Below are 12835 nucleotides of genomic sequence, written 5' to 3'. Positions count from 1 at the left end.
TTAAGAATTGAAAACGCATATGCACACAGAGCTCCAGCATGAGTCCTCCACTGCAGCCTTCTGCTCCAGCCAACTTACCGTGTGGACAAAAGGAACAGCCAAACAGAGGCGTTACTGGGGTCATTGAACTGGTTAATCAGCCGTTCCCTTTCCGAGGCAGAGGTGCTGCCATCCAGTCCTGAGAAGAAAAAAACACACGTTTAAAAGTTCTGTATGTTCGGAAGAATCTCATGAGAACAAACCCACTTCCTGAACACTGACTTTGGTACTGGTTTCCAACCAGTTCTAGGTCTTCCTCAAATCATGCACTCTAGGACCATTCTGCACCTCTAATTTGCCCTGCCAGGCATGTGCAATGCAGCCAGTCAGGTTGGGATTTGTTCAACTGAAAGATCAAGCAAAACACTACTAAGCTTGGCAAGGCCAGGACTGGGAATACTACAACGCACCTAGCACATTAAGGCTCCGTATTAGGCAAGAGCAGCAGGCACAAATGCCTCATGTATGCTAGAAGCTCAAGGAACCAAGCAAAAGCAAAATTGTGAAAGCCTTTGGCAAAACCCCATAGACTGGATCTGAGCACAGAGAGTGCTGGTTTAAAGGAATGCAGAGGGGTGTCATGTCCCTGTTCCTGGGCAGCAGCTTGCTTCTGGCAGCTCTGCAAAAATCAGGGACACCGTATCTACCCCTCCTCTCAGTCCTGGCCTTTAAAGTAGCCATACAAAGCAACAACCCATGCCAGAACAAGATTTAAAGCTGAGAAGTGGGGAGGAGGAATTCAAAGCCCCAAGCTAATGAAAGCATTCCACAGTGATTCTGGTTTGGAAAGCAAGATCTAGAAAATAGCCACATAGGAAGCAAAAAGTATCTTCTAAAACTTAAAAAGTGCTGGTGTGTGAGATGTTAAAGGTGTCTAACATCTTCTGAGTAAGATATCAAAAAGATTTAGAAATTATCAGTTGCTATCAAACTGGTGTTGCCTTCCCAAGCAACTAAAGCAAGAACAATCTGAAAGAGACTCCGTCAGAAAAATGTTTCAGAAGAGCATTTTCACACCCAGGGACAACTACAAGAAGAGGGTGGGTGACTTTCCAGAATTAGTCCATCACGGAGGGTCAAACAATGTCACACCAAAAGAGGAGGATTGGCTGCACTCACTGTAATAGTTGATGTTTCGGACCCAGTTGTGAACTCCTCCATCTGAGCCTGGAGGACCTGGCATTGGTCTCTTTGCCAAAAACTCTTCAATGACAGATAAGGTGGACAAGCTCTGGCTGCAAAACCAAGATCTCTGTTCAGGAGAAAGCCCCCACAGCAGCAGAGGTAGAGTATGAGAACTCTTCCCCAACCATGACAGCATTGACAGCTGTGAAACCCTGTTTGTGGCAGCACACCTCTCACTGGTGAAATCAATAGTGGCAGAAGTATAAAATTCATGGAGGAAAAGTAGGATCTAACATAACAAAGGAGAAAAGGGGAACTGCCACACCATTCATCCCATGTAACAACTTCCTACTATCAGGAAGGGTCCAACTACTCAAGCATTTGGTGAATGTAGGATCAGCTGTTGATACTTTGCTTACCTGAAGACTAAGATCTTGTCTCCAAGCTTCACACTTTCCTCAATTAGGTGGAACAGTAACACCATCTTGGGTGAGTTTTCCAAGACTCCCATCTGGTAATCACACAAGATGTCTTTGGCCTACCGAGAAACAGGAGACTATTACAGGTGGAATTGCTCATTCCCTATTTAGTTCAACATCCCTGTCTCAGGGTGAGAGAAATGAGTCATTGCAGAGAGATTATCTACATCCAGTCAGGCCAAGGTGACAATGTCCTGCTGCTACCTCCTATTCCAGAATGACAAACTTCTTGGAGTATGGATGAATGAACATCGTCTTAACCTCTCATGACTCTCTACTAGAGCTCAAGACCTCTCCTCCAGCCCACTAGATTTACTACCATCTTATCTAGATTAAATTTCAATCTAACACATTTTTAGAAGAAAAAAATCCACAGCCTTTTTGGTCAGATGAAAACAATGGTATAAAAGAGTGCCGCCTGCACTCCCGCCTCACGAGAGTCTCAAAAGCCTTTCCCAGCACCATGCAGAGATACTTATCAAGATGCTCTGTGGTAGAAAAAAATGTAAGAGAAATCCCCAACTCTTAAACAAAAGAGTATTTTCTCTGCTTTAGTTCAGAAAACTGCCCTAGCAAAAAGAGGTACAGTCTTCCAGAGTAAGTATCTAGCCTATGTTTATCATAACTTTCCACATAAAGAGGTTTCCAGCTGTGGTACTCACCCACTCATACGTAACAACCTGATTTGCTCTCTCCTGAAAAGGGTTGAAGCCAACACTCTGGAGGAACTTGCTATTGGTAGCTTCTGCAACTGGTGATGCCAAAGTATTATTCTCTGTTTTGACTTTAATTCCCTGAGGCTGGCAGCGGGAATTTGTATTTGCTGTGCTAAGGTCATCCACGTCCAAATCCTGCTCGTTTGCCAGATTCTCCTTTTGTAGAGCTTCATATAACACATCTGGATGGTTCCAGATCTGAAGAGATAAGAAGAGAGAGTGGTTAGGCCTGCGCTTGCCAGTGATTGTGGACTGAAAGCCCCCACAGCTATTCAAAGGAAAGAACTAATACTTTGATCATCTCCTCACCATCCCCACATGGAACTGTGAAGCACTGCAGAGAAAACCAGCCTGCATTAAGGTAGTGAAAACAGAAATCAGGGCTCTGCCATGACACAAGGTATAAACCACCTTAACCAAGGCTCTCCTGACTTTAAAACTGCCAAATTCTTTCCTTGAAAACAAAACAGAAGGCCACTGCGCACCCCACCGAGGAAGCTGCTTATTTAGTAAATGGTTAAGGTATAAGCCCAGTGCTGGCTCAGCTGATGGCTTCAGATTTCTTGCACAAATTTGAAAAAGACATTTAAAATCCCTGTACCCCAGTTCTGGAAGTGGGGATAACAATTCTGCTGGGCTATTGCAGGGCACTCTGGGGACAGAAGATGCACCTGGCCAGCCACGCTTTTATCTCCTGCTTTCACTTGTATTCCTGCCTTTCCCTTGCATACCAGAATATTTCTTTGTAGCTCCTGTCAAAACCTACCTTACAACAGACACAGAAAGCTTTGAGTGGGTTCAGTCCCAGCCAGCCACTGTTGCCTGCATCTCGGAACCGGTTCATGAACTCCGTATAAAGGGCCCGCTGGATCTTTGAAAGACGTACCAAAATGACATGTTCTTCCTTAGACGGGAGTTGAACCTTCAGCACATTGTGGCCTCGCCTGTGGATGAAATAAAGAAAGAGATAAATAGAGGGAAGGGAATTTCCCAATCCAATCCAATCTCTCTGTGGCTGCATGTAGGGTAAGATTTCGACTTCTTGCCCACCTTGCTGCAGGGAGAAAGACCTCCAGTTGCTTCTCTAACGCACAATGTTTCTGAGATACTCTTGCTGCTGCCAAATACCAACTACAAGCACAATTACAAAGACCTGAAATGTTAAAATCTTCTAGCACAAGTTACAGTGTTAAAGAAGTGATTAAAGTCCTGTTTTCCATGGCAGCTGAAAAAAAGAAATAAGACCTAAGGTCTCTTTTTAGCTTTGCCAATGACTAAGACACCCCATTCAAATCACTGGCCCAGCATCTTAGAACCCTTATCTGAGAAACAAAGTGGATTTGTGTCCAGAGTGGTGAAGACCTTATAATTCTCTGCAACTATCTGAAAGGAGGTTGTAGTGAGGTGGGAATCAGTTTCTTCTCCCAAGTAACAAATGATAGGATGAGAAGAAATGGCCTCAAGTTGCACCGGGGGAGGTTCAGATTGGGTATTAGGAAAAATGTCCTCACTGTAAGGGTTGTCAGGCATTGGAACAGGCTGTTCAGGGAAGTGGTGGAGTCACCATCCCTGGAGGGGTTTAAAAGACATACAGATGATGTTCTCAGGGACATGGCTTAGAGGTGGACTTGGCAGTGCCAGGTTAATGGTCGGACTCAATGGTCTCATGGGTCTCCTCCAACTAAATGATTCAATGACTCTATAAAGCAGCACGATTAGCTGTACTGCATAAACTCAGCAAACAAGCAGGCTAATTTGGGATGAAGGAGCTGTCTGCACGGAATACACCATTGAGAACCCCTGTGGACTCACCGCTGTACAAAGCCTTCCAGCAGGCTATGCAGGACATGACTGCGATACCTCATGAGACGGACATCTTGAGGGGTGCTGTCAATACACTGCCCATTCAGGATAGGGCGCTCAAACATGTTGCTGAATTCCTGCCGTGAGCCTAGAAAGTCAGGTCGGACAAAGTCTACCATACACCAATACTCAATGAGGTTGTTCTGGAGTGGGTAGCCAGTCAGCACCACCCGCCGGCGGGAGCGGATGTTCTTCAGGGCCTGCGAAGTGCTGGCATGGCAGTTCTTTATCCGATGTCCCTCATCACAAATAACCACATCTGGGCCGGGGCGAGACAAAGCTTTCTCAATCCCTGAGGACAAGGAACATTAAGTGTTAGTTAGAGATGAATAAGGCAAAGTTCTGGGTTTATAGGGTCACCAACTTCACAAAAAGAGGGGTAGCTCTGAAAGACAAAAAAGCAGTATTTGAGGCTGATTCAGGAAATAAAATGTGATGACACTAGCTCCAATTTAGCATAATATGGTGATGACCAAGCATGACTGTCCCTTTATTTCACTCAATGACCTGCATTGCATCAAGTTGATTGTCCTGCATCAGCTCAGACTAGCAAATCTCACACAGACAAATCCCCAAGTTCGGGGTACAGACTTCAATGCTTACTTGCAGCTATTGCAAGAAATGAAAGACTCAACCGAAGCTCAACAACCTTCTGTCTCCGAAGACATAATCCTATCCAGCAAAGTCTGCTCATGTCAGGGATGCTAAAAGCAAGTTACTGGTTGTCTCCCTGTGCCGCCAGAGTTGACAGCCAGCTGGACAACAGGATCACATTCTCTCTCTCAAGGCCTGGCCTCCCACCTTTCAGAAGCTCTTGCTGCCGGTCTTCCTCATCCAAGTCAATAATGACAGGGCCAGCTTGTTTTTTTGTTTTCTTCTTTCTACCAGTGGCAAAAGACTTCTTCAGTGAGAGGAGACGGTACATCTCATATCCCATCAGCAGTACACCACCTTCTATCACCCAGTCGTTCACCACTTTTGCACGTGCAGCTGTTGTCCTGCAAAACAAGCAAACCAATCAACCAAACAACCTATAAGCTTTCTCTCCAGTTTCAGTTTGAACCACTGGATAGGAGTCTGATGAGAAAAAAGACCAGTTCAATTAATCAAAGCACTTTCTCACACCAAACCTGAGAGAAGAATACAATGAAGTTTCTTTAGGAGACAATCTGGCAACAGAGGAAAAGAAAAAAAGCCTTTTATGTGCCACAAGTAGCAGGGCTGAGAATGACAAATTCTTACAGGAACTGAGCTGTAGAAGTCTGTCATGTACAAAAGTATAACAAACTTGAGAGCATCCTTTTTAAAGAGCTGTTGAGGAGACTGCATCTACAAAAAACATTTTCAGAACAAGCTGCTATTGTACACGGTTATCATCATTCAATTATCTCTTGGTGTTGTCTCTTCCAATGCTACTGTCCTTCAGTTATTCCTTCCCTGCTAGCCTGTTCAGAATTCGTGCAGATCAAGACACTGTCTGCACTCATTCCTCCCGGAGCACATCAGATTCAACAGTAAACACACGGCATCAGCAGATTCAAAGTACATTCTACCCAGAAGCTGAAGACCTCAACAGATAAGGGTATAAAAATAGCTGATGAACTGAGAGTTCCCCAGAATCTCTTCACTGTTCTGATCCAGGCAAGAAAAATGATTCAGAAAGAAGCAGAGATTCACAAGCCAAGAACACACTGCCCACCAGGCTGTAACTGCAATCACCAATTTCTCCTTTCTAGACAAGGAAGCTTTGTATAACTTGCCAGAATCCCTCAAGGACAACACAATTCACAGAAAGTTACAGCATTGGATAGAGGAATCCCTAAATGTGTGAAAAATCTCAGGAAAGAAAACCATCCACAACGAATGCTGGGTGGGAAAGATCTGGGAGTCGAGGGCACAGAATCAGCCCAAACTAAACAGTCTGCAACAACAATTCTGATAACAGTTCCATAAGATGCAGTCTAAGAGATCAAAACGGCTAAAGGGGTTTTACTGAAACCTACTTGTGTTCATCATTCAGGATATGGACTTTGAAGGTGCGGGGCTGGACCTCTTTGGAGTTATAATCAGCAGGAAGGTTTTCAGGCGCTGGGAGCCACATGTTGAATTCTGCTAGCCAGTTTTGGAGAGTATTCACCTGAAAAAGTTAGCCATGGAAGGTTTAAAAACCCAAATGTGTCACTTGGGATTTTAATAGCAAAAATGAGAATAGGGAATGACACCCAGCTGTGCCCAGACAGATGGAGCAGACCACAGCATGCAAACTCAGGGAGACAGGGAATGAAGGCAGGAGAACAGCAGCAAGGGTATGACAGAGCTTGACATAAGACAGGACACTAATCAATCTTCTCTATGCAAAGAAAGAAGTTGTGCAGGCAGCCCCTCAGCCAGCCCTTCATGTGGCTACTTACAGGTACAATGGCAAGAACAGTCTTTGCTTCCGTGTGCCGAAAAAGTACATCCAAGAAAGAGATGACCTGTATGGTCTTGCCCAGGCCCATGCTATGTGCTAAAATACACCCAAACCCACTGCTGGTTTTAAATCTCTCCAAGGACTCGACCAAGTTGTCATACAAGAATCGGATTCCACCAATCTAGACAGAAAGATAGAAAAGGTATTAGAACAGTGGGAGAAAAAAAAACAAGATGGGTATGTATTTACAGAGTAGCAAGTACATTAAGATTGCCTAAACCATGAAAACATAAAAGGATGTTTCCATTCACTACAGCAGACTAATCTAAGGAAGGTTCAGAAAATCAATATTTTTTAGATACTCATAAAATTTCCTGAGGATATAACAACAAAATCAAAATTCATTTGTAGCCAGAGAATCTGAATTTGGGGTTTTTATTTTGTTGATAAATATAATTTTATTTTTAAGATGTTCATGTAAATACATAAAGGTCTGACAATAACAATAGCCAGTTATACATAGCCCTGGCCTTCCTTTAATCTGTCCTTATCACTTGACTGTCCACAACAGCCACCATCACAATCAGAGTGGCCACAGAGCTCACCAAGGAAGTTCTGCTGAGATTACAAGGTGGGCTCGCCTGAATGCATCCCATTTTCAAGGCTAATAAAGCCTACCTGATGAGGTTTTACTGCATGTGCAAGCTGGGGAGCCAGGAAAATGTCCTCCTCATTTGGTGGATGATTAATGTTGACAATGACTTGCCCCAGAGCATCTGACTGATTTAAGGCATCATTCACATGAGAGCCACTGCTCTCTTCACTGCCATCCTCCTCCCCTTCATTGCCAGAGTCACTGCTGTCCACAATTTGGAGGGCATCATCCTCTCCTGAACTCAGCTCAATCACTTCTGTAAAGTTGCCAAACAGAACAAGACAGTTTCTGTAAGTGTTTTACATTCTCCTCCATACACCCTCCTAATTCCCAAACCTAGACACGTGTTTTATCTGTTGATACAATGCCTAAGAACCAACAAGAAAATGAGGCAGGAGTACTCTACTGGAGTGGTATAAAGGAGTCAGGTTAGAACCATTTGGGACAAGAGACACAAAACCCACTTTCAGTTGCAGACCTGAATACTTAGATGCTCATTTTATAGACAGCAGATGATGCCACATCTCATGTAAGCAATCTTCAGCAGAGCACTGAGCAAAATTAAGTGCATTTATAAAACAGAAATAAACACAAGTTCACAAAAGTGCCTGATAGGCCAGGTTACAAATGTCGGTTTAGGACTCAAAGGCCAGAACTGGCCATATATTTGAAAACCAATAAGCCTACAGAAATTTGAAGGTATTCACAACTGGAGCATTTGACTAGATGAAAATAGGAGGCTTGTGGCTAAATAAACAGGCTGAGGCAACTGGTCACTTACCATCTTTAATGCTATTTTTTCCTTTAGCATCATCCTCACTGCCACTGCTGGTACTATCCAGGCAGATCACTTCCTCGGCCAGGACCTGCGGGGGGAGCTGGGCAGCCTCTGCTGTTCTGAAAACGATGTCCTCTACAAACATAAATTACAAACAGTAAGTAATTCATAATAATGGCGAAGGAGACAAAATTGCTCAGAAACCAGACAGTAATTCCTTCTACTTTTGCTCCAATAACTTAGCCCTGGAATTTTCCATAACAGACTCTCACTGTCTACAGTACTGCTGTGACTCAGCTTCCTGGGTCACAATCTCCTTCTTTCCCAATATGCCAAAACAATAGCCCATTGCTGACGGCACCCTCTCTATTGCATGCTCTGGCTGGGGCACAGTGACCATGCAACATGCTAAAGTCCTCCCCCCTTTTTTTTATTAATTCTTTTTGGGAGGAGGTTTCAGAAGTAAAAGCTGTTTTTCATCCAGCTGAAAAAGTATCAACTGCTGAAAGGAGGATAACTGCTCTTTGTTAGTAGGGGCACTGTAATAATTACATCCCACATATCATAAATGACCTTTGTTGATCAAGACCATTTGTTTGTATGTATGTTTAAGTATTGCCATGTGGAGAGAGAGCCTAACTCAAAAGGGCCAAATAAGAACCACTGCAGCGAGTCAGCAAGCAACGACGTTCTTTTGGGGATGCAACCTACTCTGCAGCATTTATTAGTGTTTTAAGTAGCTTTTATTCCTTTCTCCCCCATGTAAAAATGTTTTGAACACTTGTACTTAAGGGTGAATAGACATTTTGTCAAGAGGCAAAGTCAACTCAAGAACTCTGTACCCCTGACACAGCTTCTAGTTGCACTTCTCTGCCCTTTACACCAGTCTGAGAGCCTGTGCTATCAACTAGATCCCTCAAACCATCCAGGTTAGAAGACAATGCAAGACGACATATTGCCCAGAAGACACAACCATTTATACTGCCTGATGTTTCACTGCTTGCTGAAATGTGCAAGAAAGGACGAGGTTACACCATGAACATATGTGCACCCAGTCTAACATCATGAACATATACACACATCCAGTCTATTGTTCCACTGTCCCTACTACCAGACCCATGCGTTACCAGACCATTCACAGTTCAAATATGATCTGGACCAAGGACATGACATTTCTGTCAAGTCCGTTTGTTTAAGCTCCATACCAGTTCAAAAGACATGAGAGACCTGTTCCAGCATCCCACTTAACCACAAATAACTTGTCAAAGTATCTTCAACAGAAGTTACTGGGCATCTTTCACCATGCAGCATCTTGATTTAGAACTAGCTCAGATGTGGAAACGACTACACTGAACCAAAAAGTGGTTTGATACTGTTTTTTCAAGAGTTTACACTTGAAAGTCCAATCGTAGAACGGTCTGGTTTGGAAAGGACCTTTAAAGCTCACCTAGTCCAACCCCCCTTGCTCAGAGCCCCGTCCAGCCTGGTCTGGGATGTCTCCAAGGATGGGGCACCCACCACCTCCCCAGGCAACCTGGGCTAGGGTTTCATCACACTCATCGTAAAAAGTTTCTTATATCTAGTTCTTATAACTAGTCTGAATTTACCTTCTTTTAGTTTAAAACCATTACCCCTTGTCCTATTATGGACAAGCATGGCAGTACCTTCCTCATTCAGCTTCTTTCCTTAAACATCTTGCTTCGGGTGGCATCTCCCTATGCTTACCAGGAAGAAACTCCAGGGGTACAGCTGGGATAGTGGCTGGATAATCCTTCCTCTGCTGCTCTAGCCGTTTCCTTCTCTCCAACTCTTCCTGCTGGGCTGCTTTTGTCACAGCTTCCAGTTGGTCCTCACGCAACAGCTTTCTGGACACAGGAGCAAACAGATTTGGTTACAGTCAAACAATTTCTTCCAAAAACCTGAACAGCTATAGAGTTGTCTCAAAAGATGACTGACAAGCTCCAGGTAGTCTGTCAGCTACACAGACTAGGAACATAACTGCCAAAAGCTATAGACAAATTCTACAGCTACTTCAAGACTGTGCTTCCCAACTACAGGTAACACTAATATTACTCAAGTAAAAACCAAAAGTTTGACAGAAGGAAAATAATGAAAGGAAGAAAAATGTGAGTGGGTAAGCTTAAGCTAGGTTATCATAGACTAGCTCTTCTATCTGAAATTATGTTACTTATAGCTTTGCAGTTTATAAACAGAAAATGCACGAAGTCATGCAAAGAAGATATAAGAGGCATTCCCCCAAAAAAGTCATCACTCTGATTCTACTCTGAAGTAGTACTTTCAGGAACTAGGACTTGTAACGGCTTTAACAATTGTTTCAAAGGATGCTCTCAAATTACCTTACTTTTACAGGTAATTTTCATTACTTCCAAAAGTTGCTGTTCCCCCACTTCAGTTTCACATGTGCAGCTCTAGAAATGAAGGCTCTTCTGCTACATGAGAGGTTCAGTACAAGCAGGAGTGAAATCCTGTTCTCTCAAACCAGCCTTTAAAATTACCCAACCCCACAGTGCAGGGACATCTCCTCCATCCTAACGAAGCCTCCATTTACAAAGCCTACCAAACGCATGTTCCTTCAGCTATAAGAAAAATCAATCTGAACAAGCTTAAACACGAAGCAAAGACCACCAGCACGTCACATAAAAGGCCAAAGAGTCACTTGCTGCCACAGGAGCTCCTGTGAGTATTTTAGATCCCCTTGAACAAAATTTCATAGTGAACTACCACCTCACAACCTGTCCCAGAATATATGTGGTGACTTGCACAATCAAACAATTACTGCTTTATAAAATTCAGGTGACACTGGTTTCCAACATTTCAGTCACCAGTCACAGCACCAGCATTCCTACCAACGAGTACTGGGGATAGTAGAGGGTGTTTGCAATAGGATCCTCATCAGCAGATATCTGAAACTGGATATTTACTTAATGGTTGTGCTGTTTTTCAGTTGCATGTCTTAAAGCCAGCAGCAAGGACACAATTTTTGCAATAAATTCCATAACCAAATATTTGCTCTTCTGAAATACCAAAGAACTCCGCACCCACATGCAGCACTCCAATCTGAGAACATACTACTCCCACTGGTGAAATTCTATGGTTTTGGAAAAGAAAAGCCATCTGGTTTGCCAGCAGTGGCAAAACGTAGCTCAGAAACAAAGTCCAGAGATTCTGTTTTTGCTGAAAAGGCTATATAGAACCCTTGCTCCTTCCGTCCTGCTGCTGCTTACCTTATGTTCCTCCGCATGTGAGACGGTTTCTGAGCCCTCTTCTTTTTGGTGTCCTCAGAGGCCAGGCTCTTGTGCTGGTTCTGCAAGAGTCGCTCTGCCCGCTCACTCTGAGATGAGGTAGTTGAAGTAGAGCGCTGCCATTCTCCATCCTCCGTGTGTTCCACATGGTCACTGCTGAACACGGCTTCCTGGGGTTGGTCTGAAAAGAGAAGGAGGTAGCAACATGAGGACAACAGCTGGCCGCTAGCTTTTACATGAGCACTCATTAGGATCTGAGTTGAATAGGAACCAATAATTCTGAGTTTCACTTGTTTACAAGCATGTTTCTCCAAGTGTCAAAACAGCGCCACTCAAAGAGAGTTAAGAAGTTTTACAATGAAGGACCTGCTCCCAGAGAAAGCCAAGGCTAACACCACTAACACAGTCCAAAAGTGTCCTGCAAAGAAAACAAGGCAAAATTACTTCAGTCCACATAGAACGCCTGCTGCCCCTCAGGGCCTGGTTTCCTACAGGGGCCTGATGAGCTCTGATAAAAACAAGGAACCCAAATCTCTTTTTCCTTTGATTCACAGCATTCAAGTAGGGCAGAAATTTCCGTTTATATGACACCTGTGCAACCACCTTCCCAGTTAGCAGAACATACCATGCAAGAGGTTATCTGGTTCCAACACTGGGCCATGGCTTAGCAGGTGGCTCAGTGGTTTTATCACCAGGCTCCACTCTCATGATTTGAGTGGTAAATTCTGGGAAGCTTTTCTGAAAACAAAAAGTAAGCGGCAATACTCTTTCCACATTATAAATCACATGCATTTCTTTTTCTCTGCATTATCCTATTTTCAGATTTCCATTAGTGGCTGATTCCAGTCTTGAGGCACTATGCGAAATGACAACTTGTTCTATGTGACATTTTGCTCTTCAACAGGCTGCCAGTGACCAAGCTAATGTTTGCAGAGCACAGAAAGGAAGTGTTTCTGTTCAAAAGCTTCCCTTGAAGTAAACTGTTTCTGACAAGCCTTGTAATAGCTTCTTTGAAGCATCCTGTCCCCTTGTGTCAGGCAAAGAGATACCCTCCTCTCATAATCAGCTTTCTTGCTTATAACGTGTATCTGAGCTAATGACTGAACTAAAATGACACTTAGAACTTCGAAGAAAAGAAGACATCAGCTCAGAAGAATGCAGCAGATGAAGTAATACAGAACCAAGAAGCATCACATTGTGACTCCGTGGGATCCAGAGACAAAGAACATCCCTTCTCAAAAAGCTGGGAGCTTAAATGAAGGATGCTTCCGTACAGGCACCTCTACAGCTGCCACATTAATATGCCTATTAAATTAACCTTACCACCAACATCACCTCTTAAAATTGAGATGAAAAGAACTAGATTCACACCTTGGTCAAAAGCACAAAGTTTGCAAGTTTCATCTCCAGACATCCCACCAGACCTGCCCCAGTATTTGCTCAAAGTTTGTGTCAGAATCCATTTAGGACCTCACGGCTCACCCCACCATGAGCCAATACCAGC

The 12835-nt window shown here is 43.6% G+C and overlaps 1 protein-coding gene across 9 annotated transcripts in view; it reads right to left on the bottom strand.

The window, feature by feature from the left end:
- Positions 1-12835, bottom strand: part of RAD54L2 (RAD54 like 2) — a 68782-nt gene that overhangs the window by 10236 nt on the left and 45711 nt on the right. For all 9 annotated transcript variants that reach the window (XM_065075269.1, XM_065075262.1, XM_065075263.1 and 6 more), the window contains 13 exons: positions 11314-11512; positions 9794-9933; positions 8072-8203; positions 7314-7546; positions 6634-6816; positions 6226-6359; positions 5024-5220; positions 4172-4514; positions 3126-3303; positions 2306-2557; positions 1584-1702; positions 1159-1274; positions 79-178 (listed from right to left, as the gene is read on the bottom strand). In XM_065075269.1, coding sequence (XP_064931341.1) covers positions 79-178; positions 1159-1274; positions 1584-1702; positions 2306-2557; positions 3126-3303; positions 4172-4514; positions 5024-5220; positions 6226-6359; positions 6634-6816; positions 7314-7546; positions 8072-8203; positions 9794-9933; positions 11314-11512 — 2326 coding nt within the window. The remainder of the gene's footprint in view (positions 1-78; positions 179-1158; positions 1275-1583; positions 1703-2305; positions 2558-3125; positions 3304-4171; positions 4515-5023; positions 5221-6225; positions 6360-6633; positions 6817-7313; positions 7547-8071; positions 8204-9793; positions 9934-11313; positions 11513-12835) is intronic.

The sequence above is a fragment of the Columba livia genome, chromosome 10 (assembly GCF_036013475.1).
Source record: "Columba livia isolate bColLiv1 breed racing homer chromosome 10, bColLiv1.pat.W.v2, whole genome shotgun sequence".
NCBI lineage: Eukaryota > Metazoa > Chordata > Aves > Columbiformes > Columbidae > Columba > Columba livia.
This window is presented reverse-complemented; position numbering and strand designations above follow the sequence as displayed.